The following is a 20,425-nucleotide window of genomic DNA, read 5'->3' on the forward strand; positions in this document are numbered from 1 at the left end:
CTTTTTCCTCCCCCCTGGGCCACCAAGCCAGAAAGGTTGGGGATCATAGTTCTAAGCTATACAAATATAAAAGCAATCTCATTAAAAATAAATTATTTAAACATTCAAATTAGTCAGCCTTTCAAGATTTGGCTATCATGGTTTTTAAAATCTTGAAGAGACATCTATTGGCATGGCAGAATTATGGCACCCTTAAATGCAGCATTATAGCTAACCCCTCTCACCACCCCAAAAAGGAAGACAAATTAAGTTTTTCAGAAGAGAAGAAATGTGAAAGGAAAAACAATAGTTTGTATAAGCACTTATGGCCCAGAATATATTTTGTAGGTTATAACCTTTTAATATTAAACTTTGATTAAATGACTGTTTAAGGTTATAGATAAAGAGCATATTTTTGCAATTAGAATATTTATTTGTATCCTACCTTTATTATTTTTATAAATAATTCAATGTGGTGAACACACAAGATACTCCTTCCTCCTCCCATTTTCCCCATAACAATAGCCTGGTGAGGTTGGGCTGAGAAAGGAGGATTGGCCAAAAATCACCCAGCTAGCTTCCATGTGTAAGGTAGAACTAGGATTCACAATCTCCTGGCTTCTAGCCTGATGCTTTAACTACTAAACACTATGTTGAGCACTAAGCAATAATTTTTATGATGCATGAGAGTAATATGACATTATCATTTCTCAACAGTGAAAACGTTGAGATTTTTCTAAAATCTAGTCCCTTAAGATTTTATTATTGTGCCCTCTGATGCACCTCCGATGTAAAATGATGATGAATTAGAGTGAATCACTAGACGAAGAATAGTCATTCTATCTGCTGACAATTCTGAAGGTAGAGGAACTTCATTGAATAAAAATTTGCTAGCTATCTGTATTTATTTTCTGCTTGCTTATCTTTTCTTCACAGCTAGTGGTTTGTGCTTCTTCCTTCCCCAATATCTACAGAAGGAGCAGATCAGCAGAGAATCAGGGCAATGTTGTTTCTCCACCTTTCGCTGCTTATCTTGGCGGGAGGTATCTATCTGCCTTTTCAGCAAACAGAGGTGGGTTGAGGTAGGCCTGACTGGCACTTATGAGCAGGGATGAAATTTGTTACTACCGGTTCTGTGGGCATGACTTGGTGCTGGTGGGGTAATATGACTGGGTGAGCGTGGCCAACTTTTTTAAAAAAAAAACTTTTCAAAGCATTTTTCTACAACCTCTTTGGCCAAAGAGGTTGCAAAAAAATGCTTTGAAAAGCCTCTGCCGATCAGGCAACTCAGCTGGGATCGTCAGAGGCTTATCAAAGCATTTTTTTTACTACCTCTTCGGCCGAAGAGGTTGCAGAAAAAAATGCTTTGAAAAGCCTCTGATGATCCCAGCTGAGCCACGCGATCATCAGAGGCTTTCTTTTTTACTTTTAAAAGCATTTTTTCGTCGGAAGAGGTTGTAGAAAAAATGCTTTTAAAAGTAAAAAAAAAAAAAGCCTCTGATGATTGTGCGGCTCAGCTGGGCATGTTGGGGGGGCGCAGGGATTTTTGCTATCGGTTCTCCGAACCACCTGCCGCCATCGCTACTGGATCAGGCAATCCAGTCTGAACCGGGAGCATTTCATCCCTGCTTATGAGTAATATATGGCCTATCTATCTGACTTACCTTGCAATCTACCAGACTATCCAATTGGATCACTGAAATAACTCATTGGGGAAGAGAGCAGAACTGAGCCACTCCTGTTGAGCTAACTGGTACTCTTTCCATGATCTTACAAAAAATAATTATATTTAATATTTATGGAGTATCTGATGAGCATTCAAAATGTTTCACATATTTTCAACTCAGAAATAATTCACCAAGTACGCTACTATTAAATCTACTTTCTAAAGGAAAAAAAATACTTACTTCTATTGTCATTTTTTACCAATTTACTAGGATAACTCTTGTTCATGGGCACATATGGTTCTGGAGGTGGCAAGTCAGACAGAGGATGGAAGGAAAATCTGCTTTCCCATTCATCTAGATAAACATAAAGGAATTGTATAACATTAGTGCATACATAAGACAAATCATGTTAATACAAATCTCAACTAATAGGCTCATTCAAGAGCATTCCATAAAACTGACTACTACATTTTACAAAATATTGGATTGTTGACATATTATTCAATAGAGTGTATATTTTGTAAACCAGTCTTAAACTGGGCGTACATCCAAATGTGAATAGATCTTGTTTAGCATAGTTGGGCTTATTTTTCATGAGACTATTTTTCATGAGACTGAGGGTGGCATTATATTTCCAAATATTGGAACATCTTTAGCTTCAAATCACTTTATTTTTCCAACATAAATACTGTACATCCCTTTGATTCAGGGTAGGCTGACATCCAATATGTCTTGAATGCATCAATTTTTTCCTTAAATTGTCTCATGATTTTACATACTTTTAATTTGTTTTAAACAGGACTTTCATATTATTACAAATATGTTTAACTGAAAAGAACAGTAAATTCATTTCACTTCCTCTTTCCATTCTCATTAACTTCACCCAGTCCATATATCTAAAATCAACCTGGCACTGGTCATGAAACCATATAAAAATATTACTAACAACATGCGAGCTTACAACATCTGCTATTTATTCATCAAAACATTTCTAACATCTTTGCAACAATAATGTTCTGTAATATAACTCATCCAGATAGGCAAGCTCAGCTTCTCTTATAGTTCTTATCTCTAGCAAGATTGATGCAAAATACAAGGACTTATATAAATTCTAAGGTGGTCAAAGGTTTGTTCCCTCCATCATCTGCATTTACATTGAAATGAAACATTCTTTACTTATAAAAAAAATCAGTATTTTTTTATAACTAGCCTTTGATTATTATATGAACTGAGTGGTGGAAAAATGTGATGTGTGAGCCTCACATATACAATGACAGATATGGAAACCTCTCGCCATACAGTTGAAAGAGCTTTCTTGCATTCTGGAAAAAATGGAGAGTTCCTTCCAGAACTCCACAAGAGAAGAATTTTCCATAAACACCAGGACTCTTGCTAATATGGTGTTGAAAGCAAGAGGGGGAATAAATGATCCCAAATACCACCAGAGAGGCCTCTAGGGAACCATCTTGCTTTGAGGTTATGGGAGAAGAAGCATAATTAGATCCGTGATTAGCCACCATCCAGCTCATTATGGTTGGTCCTTCTGCTTCTGTCCTCTGGAGATGGCAGAATAAGCAAGAAAAGTTCAAGCAAAGGGAAGGTGGCCAGAAGAACATATGCCATGTAAATCTGAAGTCTCGTCCAATCTGCTACTGCTCTCTTGTTTATTCTATACTTTCACTTCCTTTTTTTTGTGTAAATCTGAAGCCAAATAACTGGACTGACTGGTTTATGTAGAGAAGTAAGAACTGAGATAGATATATAATACAGAGTAACAGAGTTGGAAGGGACCTTGGAGGTCTTCTAGTCCAACCCCCTGCCTAGGCAGGAAACCCTACACCACTTCACACAAATGGTTATCCAATATCTTCTTAAAAACTTCCAGTGTTGGAGCATTCACAACTTCTGGAGGCAAGTTGTTCCACTGACTAATTGTTCTGTCAGGAAATTTCTTCTTAGTTCTAGATTGCTTCTCTCCTTGATAACCCATTGCTTCTTGTTCTACCCTCAGGTGCTTTGGAGAATAGCTTGACTTCCTTTTCTTTGTGGCAGCCCCTGAGATATTGGAACACTGCTATCATGTCACCCCTAGTCCTTCTTTTCATTAAACTAGACATACCCAGTTCCTGCAACTATTCTTCATATGTTTTAGCCTCCAGTCCCCTAATCATCTGTCTTGCTCTTCTCTACACTCTTTTTAGAGTCTCAACATCTTTTTTACATCGTGGCGACCAAAATTGGATGCAGTATTCCAAGTGTGGCCTTACCAAGGCATTATAAAGTGGTATTAACATTTCACATGATCTAGATTCTATCTCTCTGCTTATGCAGCCTAGAACTGTGTTGGCTTTTTTGGCAGCTGCTGCACACTGCTGGCTCATATTTAAATGGTTGTCCACTAGGACTCCAAGATCCTTCTCACAGTTACTACTATTGAACAAGATACCACATATACTGTACCTGTGCATTTTGTTTTTCTTGCCTAAATGTAGAACCTTACTTTTTTCACCATTGAATTTCATTTTGTTAGATAGCTCCCAATGTTCAAGTCTGTCAAGATCCTTCTGTATCTTAAGCCTATCTTCTGGAGTGTTGGCTATTCTTGCCAGCTTGATGTCGCCCACAAATTTGATGAGTTCCCCATCTATCCCCTCTTCCAAATCCTCGTCCAAATATAAATTGGAGATGAACAACCAAAATGAACAGGATGGTGGCTAATCGCTAATCTGTTTATGCTTCTTCTCCTATAAACTCAAGACAAGTTGATTCCCCAGAAGCCTCAATAATTGGGACCCTTTATTTCCCTTCTGGTTTTTTATGTCTGCAAGAGTCCAGTGTATATGGAAAATTATTCTCTTGCTCTAAGGAATGCTGAGTTCCTTCCAGAAGGCAAGAAAGTTCTTCCAACTGTATAGCGAGACTCTCCATACCTGCTATTGTACGTGTGAGGCTCACAAATCATATTTTTCCACCATTCCACTGACAGATTGGAAACTAGGCATTCAGACAATGTCAAAACAGGAATACCATCACTCACCATCACAGGATGAATCCTGGAAGCCATTTCGGAGGACAGATGACGGGAGTGATGGAGGAGGGGGTGGGGGTGCTCCAGAACCTGGCCTGTCAGGAGGAGGTGGGGGCACAGCCCCACCTCTGGGTTTTTCAAATCCTCCTCTTGAGGGAAGCTGGGGAGTAGCTGGCAGTGCCCTGGAAGTACTTCCGTTTCTGGTTAGCGGAGGTGGGGGTGGAGGGAGAGATCCTGAAAATAATGGGAACAAAAAGTAAAGGTAAAGGTTTCCCTCACACATATGTGCTAGTCGTTCCCGACTCTAGGGGGCGGTGCTCATCTCCATTTCAAAGCTGAAGAGCCAGCATTGTCTGAAGATGTCTCCATGGTCATGTGGCCAGCATGACTAAACACCAAAGGCACACGGAACGCTGTTACCTTCCCACCAAAGGTGGTCCCTATTTTTCTACTTGCATTTCTTATGTGCTTTCAAACTGCTAGGTTGGCAGAAGCTGGGACAAGGTCAGTGGTGGGTTGCCCCAGTTCGGACCGGTTCTATAGAACCGGTAGTAAAGCCGGCAGGAGGCTCTGCCCACCGACCTCGATGTCATCAGAAAGCTTCTCCGCATGGGTGCAGCCCCATTGCGAACCGGTAGTAAAGGTAAATAAAACCCACTCCTGGACAAGTTATGGGAGCTCACCCCATTACGCAGCACTAGGGATTCGAACCGCTGAACTGCCAATCTTTCAATCAACAAGCTCAGTGTCTTAGCCACTGAGCCACCGCATCCCTGAACAAAAAGTAGTTACTGACTGTACATTTTTGCCAGAGCCAATCACTCTTCTCAAACCTCCAAACAAGCCCCCACTCCAGTGCCTTATTTTGGAAAAACACACCCATTTTTCTCATAAGCTATAAGCAAATGCCATTATCCCTCCCAGGTAAACCAGACAGGGAACACAACTAGATGAAATCATTCTACTTTATTGTAAGGCTACATCAACAGAATCTTGCAAGCCTTAAGGTACAAGGTTGCCATTTTAAATTGCTTAATCCATTAAGGTGGGTTCTTCCTAAATTTCCTAAGCTTCTTTCTCCAATCATTAAGCCTGGGGGCTCCTGCCACTCGTCTGATTATTTCCTAGGTAGCTTCTCACACACACATATATCTAATTCTGCTTGGGGCAAAGAGGCAGAGATTGAATTCTCAGTTTGAGAAAGCTTCCATGAACATCAACTGGCAATCATAAGACATAACTATCACGTATCTTAAGTTTACAACATGCTGAAAAGTTCAGCCAGAGTTTCAGTTAGAAAACAGTATGTATCCTACACTAAGCCAAATCCAAAAATGCAAGGGAATTCCTAAAGGAGGAATTCTTCCTATAGGAGGCTGAATTTTCCTACAAAGCAGTCATAAACAAAAACACTGAGATAAGCACTGCCTACAATCCATTTCAGAAAGAAAGCAATCAAAAGATGAAGAAAAGAGGCAAACAGACTTAAACCCTCTTATCCCTCTTTTCACATCTTTTAACCAACAGTCAGATAGGCAAGTACTGGAACCAGATAAAAAAGAACAATCAAGGCTGGTACGACAAGCTACTACACATATACAGCTAGTGAATTCCACCCTCCATGTTGTTACCTGGCCCAATAACGAATCAGCAAAGAAACAAGCTCAGAGAACATTAAGAACAATATCCATCCATCCCATCCCTCCATCCATATTCAGGTAGATCAGACTAGGAATCCAATGCCATATAGGTGATTAGTATTTTTTACTGCAAAGCCATAACAAATCTTGCAAGTATAAATTTGCTTCTCTCTTCCTCCCTTTATCTTTGTGATAACTAGGGAGGGTTTTGTTAGGTTACATGGCTTCCGTGGACTCATTGTTTTTTTCATATGACCATGTTCTTGGTAGCAGCTTTTTCTGTCCCTCACCCTTTGCCCTCACGCTATTTATGTATGGATATATATATTGCATAACCCTGCATTCAGAATATGGCTTTACATTTTGTAGTAATTTTTGCTCAGATAATCTTACCTGATCTGCTAGGCGGGTCCCTTACAGGAGGCGGTGGTCTCTCAACTGGGGGGGGAAGTGGAGGTCCAGGACGATTGGAGCCAGGCAGACATGGAGGTTGAGAAGAGCCTAGCGATAGGTTCCTTTGAGGAAGCCGTGGCATTTCATCATTTCCGCCAGATGCCGGTGGAACTGGAGGTGGGCCTGGCCGACTTGGGGGAAGAGGAGGAGGTACCTGAGATCCTGCAGGTGGCCGTGGTGTGGAAGGAATTGGTGGTTTATGGTTTTGGGGCGGGGGAGGTGGTAGGGAAGCCTCCCTGCCAAAAGATGGCCTGTTTCCACTTGGAGGTAATGGTGGAGGTGTCTTATCTTCTGTTGGCCTACCTGGTACTGGAGGGAGAGGAGGCCTGTTTGAGAAGGGAGACGGAGGACTAACTGGTGATGATTGTCGAATGGATCCTCCAGGCCCTAAATTTCTATTACCTGGGAAAGGTGGAGGGGTAAGCCCTAAGCTCGCTTGTCTGCTGGCCCCGGGCACAGGGGGTGGTCCCCTGTTGTACAGACTAGATGGAATAGGTCTTGGAGTATTTGGCACAGGAGGAGCACCCGTGTCAGGCCGGGAGCCAAAGTCAGGTCTTGAGGGAGGCATTCGGTTTCTCTGTGGCTCTGGAACTGGAGCTCTTAGTCCAGAAGGACCCGGAAATCTGCCTACTCCACTTGGAGGTGAAAAAGGCTTTGCGGATGTTGCTCGCCCTCCTGGTGGAAACACTGGAGCTTTGTTTCCTGCAGAATCTAAAAATAGAAAGCAATTAGTAGATCCATGTACAGAGGTGTGTAGAAGGGGAAATAAATTGTATCTGGGGGATTTTGTATAATCAATTTTGACCTATAATGTTGAAAAGATGGAAATATAAAGCAACAGCTCCTTCCTCTTAATATATATCCAACTGGCAATCTTACTCATTCAGGCACTTCCAATCATACTGAACTTCAATTCCAATAATCCTGAGCCCAAAAGCCATTGTGGATGTTAGGGCTTGTAACAGTCCAAAACGTCTGGAAGTTATCAGGTTGGAAAAGCTGATTTGCTGCCAGGAACGGCTAATACAAGCCAGATTAGAGAGAGAAAAAATCTACAACTGTATAAGAGTTTTCACTTCGTATTTGAACGAGGCTCCATTTATTTCGTGTTATTACCCTCTCTATGTTAATTTCAGTAAGTATAATTAGATCTGCTTTGTAGCTCTTGAAGAAAACTTCTACATTCAATATACTATAAAACAAGAGGGAAGGGCAAAGGCATTTCTGGACTATTCCTAAACTTCCTGAAGGAAAACAGGCAACCTCTCAAAGAAACTCTGGCATGTTAAGTGCTATGAGATTAAAAGGAAGATCTATAAAAAGCTGCTTTGACATAAGAGATAATGCTGGCTTTGAACAACTGTTATATCACCACTTGTTCAAAGTGCACTTTAGGTATTTTAACAGTGCTACTTCATTCATATGCTTGCAAACAAAGAAGGTACAAATCTGTCTTCCTGTAAACTCCCTGGTTTATATTCTCTGGCCAAGAAATGTATTGAAGTGTCAAGAAAACAATAAATCATGTGGTACAATGCATATTGCTTTGTGGAAATCTGTGCACTGTTTATATATATATATATATTGCCATCTTGTAATTTTATACTGCTATTATAAAATGCTGTTGGACTTTTTAAAATGAGAGTTGGTGAATAAGCATCTTAAATAACTAAAATAAACATATCACTCTTTTTCAGGCATGCTGTTCCAAAATTTGATACCAGCATAATGAAAACAATTAAATAAAAGACAGCCTAATGGAAAATTATTATTATATTAACTTTCACAATTTCCTGACTGGTCTACATGTCATACTAAACCATGTCATACTAAATCATTGCACATACTTCATTAAGTTACAATGAAGTATGTAAAATTAAGTAAAATTAAGATTTTATATACAACATGCTAAATCCAAATCAAACCAGCATTATGGTTTGGTCTGATATGCAAATCCAACTAATATACTATATAACTCCAACCTATTAAATAAATCAGTGCAGCCTGGAGAATACACTATTATGGGGCTGAATTGATGGACTTCGGGTTGATTGATAAATTGGACAAATCACTTATCCAAGCTCACAGAATTATTGTATAGATAAAACAGAAAAATTTCATGGCTAGCATCTTGAACTTTGCAAAGCAGGGTATAAATTATTGATGAATAAAATGAATAGGCAAGAACCTGAATGCAATGGAGCAACTAAATACGATTCTCTAGATAGGGGAGAGGCAGGAAAAAAAGTAACGTGATCTTGGCTTAATACCTTTCCACACAACTGAGTTAAAAAGTATTTTCTAGCTACCCTTGAGTCAGCAGAAAACTATAATGGCATAAGACAGGCTGTTCCCACTGCCAATCCCTGTTCCAACTGCCACCTCTATTTCTAGTTTCCTCCATGGTAATGGGCAATAAAACCTAATAGATTTCATACAATCTAGAGTTGACTTTGAATAATGTCGATGCAAATGGCCAGCCTTAAACTACGCGACTTTGGACATATTATGTGAGGACTTAGCTCTCTAGAGTAGGAATGGGTGCCTCATTTGAAGACTTGAAGGACTAGGTTAGGGACAGATTGTCATAGAGGAAGTCTATCTTGCCAAGAATCAATAATGACTTAATGCCACATAATCATTCAAGTTTGTGTGTGGGGTGGGGGGAATGCTACATAACAGCTATAGATGGCTTAACCTTGCCATTAAGGGTTTGGAGAGCACCATGGGAACCCCGCAGAGAAAAAAAAAATGTCAGGGCATATTAGGACTGTGGTTAAGTGCAAGTGGAGACATGCCTAAGTGGTGAATACTGAGTCAACATTTTTTTAAAAAAAGGATTTATGTGTTGTTTCCATACTTCTACGCCTGATAACAAAAAGGGGGGAAAAAACCCAGCAATTGTGCCAAGAACATCTAGGGTCGGGTAAAGGAACAATGTTCAGTTTCAAGTGCACATGATCTATTAACAACTGTATAACTCAACATAGACCAAAAGCGAAGACTCTTGTGGCACTTTGAGACAAACCTGTGGGTTTTTTCAGCTCGGAAATGATGCAAGGCCCCTTCCTTGTTGTGCCTGCAGCACACAGGAAGTTAAATATCTTGCTTGAGAGAAACCACTGTTCTTTTGTGATAGGAGAAGAATGTTTTCTTGAGTTTTTGGCTTCACAGATTTAATAGTATTAAGTATAGTCAGTCCAAGGTACTGTGTTTCTAGGAATGCAGCTGCCTTGATAGCACACCTCCTCCTTACCATTATCTCTGTTTGTAGATCTAAGTTTTGGCATCCCTGCTTGGAACAATCCTCCTAAGCCAGGAGGTCCACCGCCACCATAACTGTTACCGCTGTTACCGCTGCCACAGCTACCACTGGAGAAACCAGAGCTGCCACCTCCGCCACCACTTGACCCTTTTGGTTCTGCAAAGAGAGGAAAATTGAAGGGTTCTTAAATCACGATTCTGAATCCACAAATACCGTACTTTGGCTATTTATATCTAGCTTAAATTAAATAATAACCACCCTGTCCCTAAACAGAAAATTGCTTTAGACTCCAAGCCTTTATATCATAACCATATTAATTAAGAATTTTTAGTTAATAGAAGTTTAGTTTAGTGTACAGCAATTATTATTTATTTAAGTCTGTGATGCTAACTCACCACATTAACCTCTCCCCATCCGGTCCCTTGCAGCTGTGTTGGACTTCAATTCTCATAATGTTCAGCTAGTAGTCTAATCTTTCATCATGAAGGCTGGAAATCATGTAAATTGAAGTCCTTGGAACGGCTACATACAGATTGTTATGAATAAAATCTCCCCACAACTTCAGATTAATGACTGGCATTTATTTCTAGGTAAAAGGAAATCTAAGAACACCAACAGAATTTCTTTGATTCGATCTTAGAATAAATTACTTCAGTAAAAAATAGGAAATTCTGTTTTATGTCAGCTTTAGAATTATATTTCAGAGATAATTCAAACCAATTAATATCTTTTAAGGATGATGATAATGATAATGGTAGTAACAATAATAATAATAGAAAATTTCCCATCTTTTTACTGGGGCTTTGGGACTGAGAAATCCTATTTATTGTAGACCAGCAACATCTTGTGGTCTGCTGGGAGCATTTTCTTCTTTTTATTTATGTGGCTGTTTTTCTATGATATGAACAACTGGGTAGTTTACCTGTTTCACTATTAAATGGTTGCATTACAGATATTTAAAATGTAAAGGCTATATTTGTCTTCTTCTTTTAATGACATTTTCATTCTGTTTCTGTTAGGTGACATTGGTCTGCCCTTTAAAGACAGAGGAATGGTTGGAACTTCCAGTTACACACGTGGAAACTGAGGGAGTTATTATATAAATTATTTCAAGTTTTACATATTTGATATTTTTATTGCTAGAAAGGCAAAACAGACTGGTTCTGAGAAAACTGAAAACCATATTTCTCTCATATATTGGAGTGTTTGTTGTGAATGCACAGAGTGCAGGCTCAGATTCCCATAGACCATGGGTGTCAAACTTGATCGCGTTACGTGACGGTTTGCAATGTTTTTTGCCTTTGCAGAGCTGGGGTGGGTGTGGCCTACATGTGACGTATCCAGCCACGGGCCGCCAATTTGACACCCCTGCCATAGATGGCTATTGTGCCAATTTAGATATCTCCATCCACATCTTGTCGAAGGAGAAATGCTTTATTTGTCCTGCAGGGCATAGTATTTTTGTTTGTTTTTAAAATCTGCTGAACGTCGAGGCTGAGAAATGAAGGCTTTTACATTGTTCTTCAGAGTTCAGATTAAAGTGTAATTTTCAAGAAAAAAGGAAGTACAAGAAACTGAATCAGATAAAATATCTTTTTTGAAGAGGGTTATATTTCTGAAGAAACAGATCACAAGGCCAAGATGGAATTTGCATTAGAACTGTTGTTTATTTCCCTCTTGATGTTTAAATTTTCTATCTTGTTTTCTGTGTAAACTCTGTAATTGAGTATATTTTAACTGTTTATACAAATCTTCATTGGTGCAGGACTAATATTCCTTTTTTAGAGTCTTTATGACTTGGAATAAGAAGTTCCTCTCCAATGCTTTTTTTAAAATTATCAATGGTTAGGGGAAAGTACACCGTATCCCTGGGAGACAGATGGTAGCAGAGACAACTATCAAGGGACTCTTCCAAAGCAGGAGGCAGGGCCAGGACAAGAAGACCCAGGGGGCCTCTGAGAAGGAAGGTGTGAGGCCTCCAGAGTTCAGGCTCACAGGCTCAGCCATTCCATTGACTAGAAGGAAATACTTACTATCAAGAACTGGGGCACTCCTATCATTGGTAACAGCCTTTTTCAGCCTTTTCCCTTTGGAAATATCCGACAATAAAGCATTTCGTCCTGCCTGCTCTGATTTATTCAAACTAGGCTTCTCTATGTTTGCCTGCAAAGTAAAAATACAAAATATTAGAACGAGGACAGAAGCACTTCAATCAGAATATTTCTTCCTGAAACCAGCACGTTTTTTTTGCATCAGAGCTTCATGATTTCCTATAGAGCTTTGTTGCTTGCACATCCATGAAACACTTAGCTGGATCAGATTTTATACCTTTCAAATTACAATTCCGTGAGGGCTGGGTTAAATGGAGTAACTTCCAAATTCTGATTGATATCAACAGTGCTACCTAGTGTGCCTACTCTCCATCAGCACAGCCTGGGGATGAAGAAAATATATTACATCTTGTCAGTGGTGGGTTTCAAAAATTTTTACTACTGGTTCTGTGGGTGTGGCTTGGTGGCGTGGCATGGCTTGGTGGGCATGGTAGGGGAAGGATACTGTAAAATCTCCATTCCCACCCCACTCCAGGGGAAGATTACTGCAAAATCCCCATTTTCTCCCAATCAGCTGGGACTCAGGAGGCAGAGAATAGATGGGGGCAGGGCCAGTCAGAATTTTTACTACTGGTTCTCCGAACTACTCAAAATTTCTGCTACCAGTTCTCCAGAACTGGTCAGAACCTGCTGAAACCCACTTCTGCATCTTGTTCAACAACAATTGCTAACATTTTGGCTTTTTATGTATTTTAGGAAGAAATCTTTAAAACTATCATGTCTTTCCACAAATCCACGTAGCCTTGAATCATAGTTACTAATTCAAAGTAGTAGCAATTTAAAGCTAAAGACTTATTTGAGTCAAGCTAAGTCTAGAAAGACTTCAAGCCATTTTTCTCAGTAGCAAGGAGTACAGAATGTCAGAAGAAGAAGAAGAAGAAGAAGAAGAAGAAGAAGAAGAAGAAGAAGAAGAAGAAGAAGAAGAAGAAGAAGAAGAGGAGGAGGAGGAGGAGGAGGAGGAGGAGGAGGAGGAGGAGGAGGAGGAGGAGGAGGAGGAGGAGGAGGAGGAGGAGGAGGAGGAGGAGGAGGAGGAGGAGGAGGAGGAGGAGGAGGAGAAGAAGAAGAAGAAGAAGAAGAAGAAGAAGAAGAAGAAGAAGAAGAAGAAGAAGAAGAAGAAGAAGAAATTTGCCAAGCTTCACTCCAAAAAAAAAACCAGTATTGAAATATTTTTATTTTCCTCTGCTTAAATATCTTACCATCACACAGCAAAATGTATCATTTCAGAATGCATGTTTGGAGTGAGATTCATCAAACAATGTTTGGCTGCATATGTGTATGGAAAATGATATGAAGAGAGGTTGCACCGATAATTTATTTCAAAAACAGCATTTCAAGAAAAATTGGTAAATGGTTTGATAAAAAAGATGGATGAATACACAGTAAAAGATAAAGAAAAATGATATTTAAGGATTCGTTCCAGTGGATACTTTTTAGCATCATGGTTGATAGGGCAGCATCTAATTGGAATGGGACAACTCGCTGCAGCCAACTCACCACGACCAATTGACCACGGCTAACTCACCACAGCCAATTCGCCACAGGACAGCTCACCATGGTCAACTCGCTACCAGACAACTCGCCGCAGAATAATTCAACAATTTAATTTAATTATTTAAAATTATTTTAGAATTATTTTAATTTTTGTCATTCACATTTCATTTTGTCCCTCCTTTGACATCCTTTCTTTAATGATTATATTCCACAACTCCTTTGATATTAATGTAACTCTTGTTCCATGGCAAATTGTCCCACAAAGAATTGGCCATGACGAGTTGTTCCATGACGAATTGACTGAAGAACTGTCCTAGACCAGTGATGGCGAACCTATGGCACGCGTGCCTCAGCTGGCATGCGGAGCCATATCGGTAGGCACACGAGCGTTGCCTTAGTTTAGGTCCAGCGCGCATGCGCGCACTGGCCAGCTAATTTTCAGGCCTTCTGGACCCACCAGAAGTCAGGAAACAGGCTGTTTCTGGCCTTCTGGCCTCCAGGGGGGTGGGGAAAGCCATATTTGCCCTCCCCAGGCTCCTAGAAGGGCTCTGGTGCCTGGGGAGGGCAAAAAACGGGCCTACCGGGCTCATCGTGCCATCGTGTGCCAAAAGCGGGGGGAGTTTGGGGGGATGGAGCACATTGAATTAAGGGCGTGAGCACGCACGCGCGCACACGGCCCCATGCGCTCCCCCCACTTTCGGCACACAATGGCAAAAATGTTAGCTATCACTGTCCTAGACCTACATCTGATGGTAGGATCACAGGCATAAGCCAAGCTTGGCATCAGCCATCAATGTATTCAGCCTGGGACAATGATTTATACACACCAGATTTTTGTCTTTCGGAAGGTTATAGAGAAGTATATAGATATGAAAAAGTTGCATTGTACACAGAAAAGACATTACAAAAATGAATCAGCTGGAAGAATGAAATATTTTGCACAAATATGTAGATGAATGTAGGCTGATGTATGTGGTTCAGGGGAATAAAGGTGAATAAACTGAATACTTAACCAATGGCTCAACTCTAAGCAGTGTGAAAGACAAGGCTGAGTCATTTCCCCCCAGTAGATTAATTAATATTACGGCTAAATGTACATTCATGTTCATGGTGATATTAGACTTGTGTGAGTTGGGAACGTGGATGTATATCCATTTTGTAGGGAGACGATGCTATGTAGGTGATTAAGAACTCAAATGATTAGCAGCAAACATTAAATAGATCCTATGAAGCAAAAAAGAAATGTTTTTTTTCTCTAAAAATGAATGTATTAAAGACTAAACCAGTTGTTTTTAACATGATAAAAGAAAGTCAGGTTGGGAATGAACTAATGACATCCTCAAAAAGGGGGAGGTGAGAAAAATAATAACAAAAGACAATACATGAAGTGGTACAGAGACATGGTGGAAAGAAGGACAGAAATATGTAGAGTAATACAGGGGTGAAATCCAGCAGGTTCTGACAGGTTCTGGAGAACCGGTAAATTTTGAGTAGCTTGGGAAACCGGTAGCAGAAATTTTGAGTAGTTCGGAGAACTGGCAAATACCACCTCTGGCTGGCCCCAGAGTGGGATGGGAATGGAGTTTTTGCAATATCCTGTCCCCAGGAGTGGGGAGGGAATGAGGATTTTGCAGTATCCTTCCCCTGGAGTGGGGAGGGAATGGAGATTTTGCAGTATTCTTCCCCTGCCACGCCCACCAAGCCACGCCTACAAAACCGATAGTAAAAAAAATTGGATTTTACCACTGGAGCAATATAATGAAATGTATTGGTGTAAACTAGATTTAAATAGATTCCTTTTCTTTCCTTTTATATCATGCCTTCAAATTGCTTGGCTTATTATTTCTTACTCTTTTTCTGTGCTTTGGTGTATAGCAGGGGTGTCAAACTCAAGGTCTAAGGGCCACATCCGGCCCACAGGGTGCTTAGATCTGGCCCTGGAAACAGTGAAGGACCAGCCCATTGTGCCTCTGCCAACGAAAATGGAGCCGGAGAGGTTGCGCTCAGTCTTTGGCCACAACGGCCTCCTGTAGCCTTCTGCCAACGAAAACAGAGCTTGGGGAGGTCACGTGCAGCCTCCCGGGGCTATGTTTTCAGCCATGATGGCCTCCTGCACCCTCTATCAGCAAAAACGGAGCAGGAGGCTGTCATGGCTGAAAACGGAGCCTTGATGAGTGAAGTTGAGCTGGCCACGCCCACTCTGGCCATGCCCCCCTTGAGGTCAAACAAAACCCTGATGTGGCCCTCAATGAAATTGAGTTTGACACCTCTGGTATATAGGTATCACATTGCTTCTCCAGAATGAGAATACCTCTAGACTGATCAGTATTTATGAATGAGAAGCTCAGCTAATTAACTAACTCTGGAAATTTCTTTTCCTGAAGTAAAATGCATGTAGCATAAATGGCAGATATGTGGCCTCTAAAGATGCAATTTTATATAAGAAGGGCAGCTGTATAAATGTTATAAACTTACTAACTAACAAACAAGAATGTAGTAAAAATATGCCCAGCCCAGTTACACATCCATCTCTGAATGTCTAGGGACTTAAATGAAAGCAGACAATCAAATTCGAGTACAAATAAGCCTGTGAGGAAGCTACACTTTTAAAAAATTGCTAATTTGGAAAGACATGTTTGCATAACTTATTTTCTATAAACTAACACTTTTAGATTAGTGGATAATCTCATAGGATTTCCTGGCTTTATTTGTAGAGGAGCAAAATTGTTGATTACAATACTTTTTATTAAAACCACTTGAAGATTTTTCATTTGCCAGTTCAAACAGCTGTGTAGCTATTTCCAATTTCTTAAACTTGCAACCTATGTTTAAAATATGCTGTGTACTGCTAGAAAATCTAAACTATATTTTCTTAACAGAAATACCAGCCTATAATAAAATTTAATATAAACATATGAAAATATTTGCAAGGGTAAGATGAAACAGCTTAAATTTTCTCAAATGTCTTAAAAGCTGACTCATGTTTGTTCAAAATTTAACTAAAGTATATTTTACTTCCTACCACTATCTCCCATCTTCAGTGTAAATTTTGCACAATGTTCTTGTGCTTTGTTGTTGTGTTAAATTTCTATTATATTTACATGATAGCAGTGTTCCAATATCTCAGAGGTTGCCACAAAGAAGAGGGAATCAATCAGAGGTGGGTTTCAGCAGGTTCTGACCAGTTCTGGAGAACCGGTAGTGGAAATTTTGAGTAGTTCGGAGTACCGGTAGTAAAAATTCTGACTGGCCCCGCCCCCATCTAGTCTCTGCCTCCCAAGTCCCAGCTGATTGGGAAGAAATGGGGATTTTGCAGTAACCTTCCCCTGGATTGGGGAGGGAATGGAGATTTTACAGTATCCTTCCCCTGCCATGCCCACCAAGCGCGCCCACCAAGCTACACCATGCCCATTAAGCCACGCCCACAGAATCAATAGTAAAAAAATTTGAAACCCACCACTGGACTCAACCTATTCTCCAAAGCTCCTGAAGGCAGGACAGATGGAAACTAATCAAGGAGAGAAGCAACCTAGAACTAAGGAGACACTTAGAACAATCAGTGGAACAACTTGCCTCCAGAAGTTTTGGATGCTCCAACACTGGAGGTTTTTAAGAAGAGATTGGACAGCCACTTGTCTGAGATGGTATAGGGCTTTCTGCCTGAGCAGGGGGTTGGACTACTGTGCACTTAATTACATGCCCTGTTGTTGATTATTTTGTAAATCATAACCATTCACCCTAGCAACCCTTTACATGCTCTGAATATTTTAAACATACACACCAGACAAAAGAGGTTGTGGATGCCTGACTGAGTACATTTTACAAACCTAGCCAATTGTTTAACAAGTTCAGCAAAACATGCTTAAGCAAATGATAGTATCCCCTTTCATGGGTAAACAGATAAATGAGAATGGAGAAGTAGTGGGTAAATGTGTTGAATATATTCACTCCTCCAAAACATATTCCAGATGTTTAGTGACTACCTTAAACGCTGCTCCAGAGAGACATGGAACTTATTACAGAAATGCTGAATCTATCTCTATGGGAAGCACTGAGTGGGTCCCAATTCCATACCTACATTTGCAAGGTTGCCTCTTTGTTAACTTTCATAAATGTAGCATGATTTTAGCTAACTCAGGAGTAGTAGGGGATTATTTTTGATCCTTTCCCAAAATAACGCCAGTTGAGTGCCATTGTAATTTATCCTGTATATATGATTTATTTTAATCATCACAAAGCTGAGCACATCTGCTAAGCCAGGATTTTTTTCCCAACAAAGCTTTGTTGAGGAAACTTAGTAGCCTGATTTGCCTATCACATTTGTTTGTTTAACAAACAAAACATTTCATGTCTTGATGTATGAACCCGGTTAGGAATCATCTAAGGCAGAGGTGTCAAAGTCAAGGCCCAGCGGCTGGATCTGGCCCATGGAGTGCTCAGATCTGGCCTGCTGGGCCCTCCTGGAAGTAGTGAAGGACTGACCCGCAGTGCCTCTGCCAATGAAAACGGAGCTTGCAAGGGCCACATGTGGCTCCCCAAGCTCCATTTTCACTGGCAGAGAGTTGTAGGAGGCCATTGCACCCAAAAATGGAGCTCGGGAGCCCGTTTTCACTGGCGGAGCACTCGGGCCCACCACAGGTGCCCCGCAACACAAGTGACATGTTGGCCCCCCCCGCCCCCCCAAGGTCAAACACAAATCTGATGCAGCCCTCAATGAAATCGAGTTTGACACCCCTGATCTAAGGTCTACATCATAGTAGCATAATCTATTTTTATTCTATTTTTTTTATCAGTATGTCCTTCTATATAAATCCACAGTAGAAGATCTAGCTAAGTTCACAACAACCTCCCTGAGAATAACTGGGCTAAGAGAGTGAGAAGGAGAAAGCATGACTGGCCCAAAGTCACCCAATCAGCGTCCATGGATGATTCCGTGCTCCTACTTCAAATCTTTAACCCTAATGCCACACTGTTTCATTGTAAATCAGGATAACTCAAGACAGCAAGCTTTTATGACTAGACTTTGATCCCCAAAGGCACCTGATATTGCTTCCAGAAGTTGTAGTCCGGCTGGACTATTGTAATGCTCTCTACATGGGGCTCCCCTTGAAGAGCACTCGGAGGCTCCAACTGGTCCAGAATGCGGCCGCGCGGTGGTTATGGGCACAACTCGTTGTGCCCGCGTGACACCCCTCCTGCGCGAGCTGCACTGGCTCCCAGTGGTCTTCCGGGTGCGATTCAAGGTGTTGGTTACCACCTTTAAAGCGCTCCATGGCATAGGACCCGGGTACCTTCGAGACCGTCTTCTGCCACCAATAGCCTCCCACCGACCAGTCCGCTCCCACAGAGAGGGTCTCCTCAGGGTGCCATCAGCCAAGTTATGTTGGCTGGCGACACCCAGGGGGAGGGCCTTCTCTGTGGGAGCCCCAGCCCTGTGGAATGAACTGCCCCCGGAAATACGCAAGATCTCCGACCTCCGGGTGTTTCGTTGCGCATTGAAGACCCTGTTGTTCCGCCAGGCCGGGCTATCAACTTAATAATTTTAAATTGGGGTATTTTAAATTTTTGGGGTTTTAAATCGGCCAAATCTATTTAATTATTTTAATTTTTAATTATTGTTGTGTCTTGTGTTTTTAAATTGGCTGTACACCGCCCTGAGTCCTTCGGGAGAAGGGCGGTATAGAAATAAAATTATTATTAAATTATTATTATTAACACTGGAGGTTTTTAAGAAATTGGACAACCATTTGTATGAAATGGTATAGGGTTTCCTGCTGGAGCAGGGGGTTGGATTAGAAGACTTCCAAGGCCGCTTCCAATTCTGTTACTCTGATATGCATAGTAGTTGAAACTTTAATAATGTTATTTATCTTAGCAAGTTTTTCAGAAAGCACCAAAAAAAAAAAAGAACAAAAAGCTAAAAGAGAACTATATGAAAAACAACAAAAAACAGCCAACTGAACAAACAACAAAACCAACAAAAAAATGAAAATCTGTCTGCCTATCATTCTAGTCTAAAACATGCTTTATTTTCACAGGACAAGCTAGGATGATCAAGTTTCGTCTCTCTTCCATTATTTTTATTTTTTAAATTGTAACTTACCTGCGAAAATGTTGGCGGAGGGGGCGGAGCTGGAGGAGGCGGAACAGGCATCTTCTAGACGTCAATCTCACCTTTGTTGCAATGAAACCTATTGGGGGAATACAAATAACCTATATGGTTACAAACTGAGCCATATTTGATCTAGTGGTGAAGGAATCAAGCTAGAAAGCAGGAGACTGTGAGTTCTAGTCCCACCTTAAGCATGAGAACTGGCTGGATGACCATGCGCTCTCTCTCAGTCACTCTCTCTCAGCTCAGCCCACTTCACAGGGTTGTGGTGGGAAAAAGAGGAGGAGGAAGGAGTATCAAGTATGTTTGCCGCCTTGTGTTATTTGTAAAAATAATGGTGGAATAAAAATCAATAAAATTCATGAGCAACTATTCCCCCTTTCTCCATTATAATTTATAATAAATTTGTAGTTTTAGAGAGCAAAAGATCTGACTTGACTGAAAATCCAGTCAATCTACTTTTGTTTAAAGAAATAGGATGATATAGGACAGAAAGCTAAGATAAGATAAAGGCACAAACATCTTCGCATGTCAATGTTTCAAAGAGCAAGTTTCTAGGTCATCTGTCCTATTTGGACCAAGATATCTACTATGGCATTGCCAGGGGAGAGATCTAGATTCAAAAATCTCCATTTAGCTATGATGCTTGTGAAGATCAGTCTCAAATTCTCAGTCTAAT

General features: G+C 40.7%; 1 protein-coding gene across 1 annotated transcript; it reads right to left on the reverse strand.

The window, feature by feature from the left end:
* Positions 1-1,861: 1,861 nt before the first annotated feature.
* LOC139327022 (WAS/WASL-interacting protein family member 1-like) lies at positions 1,862-19,817 on the reverse strand (the record flags this gene model as incomplete). Its single annotated transcript, XM_070956705.1, has 6 exons — positions 19,738-19,817; positions 12,066-12,195; positions 10,024-10,188; positions 6,708-7,478; positions 4,684-4,908; positions 1,862-2,000 (listed from the first exon to the last, which is right to left on the reverse strand). Coding segments are annotated over exons 1-6 (1,481 nt in total), but the record flags the coding sequence as incomplete, so codon positions are not given.
* Between the last annotated feature and the right edge of the window lie 608 nt (positions 19,818-20,425).

The sequence above is a fragment of the Pituophis catenifer genome, unplaced genomic scaffold, assembly GCF_029215685.1.
Source record: "Pituophis catenifer annectens isolate HBS135680 unplaced genomic scaffold, rPitCat1.0.hap2 SCAF_545, whole genome shotgun sequence".
NCBI lineage: Eukaryota > Metazoa > Chordata > Lepidosauria > Squamata > Colubridae > Pituophis > Pituophis catenifer.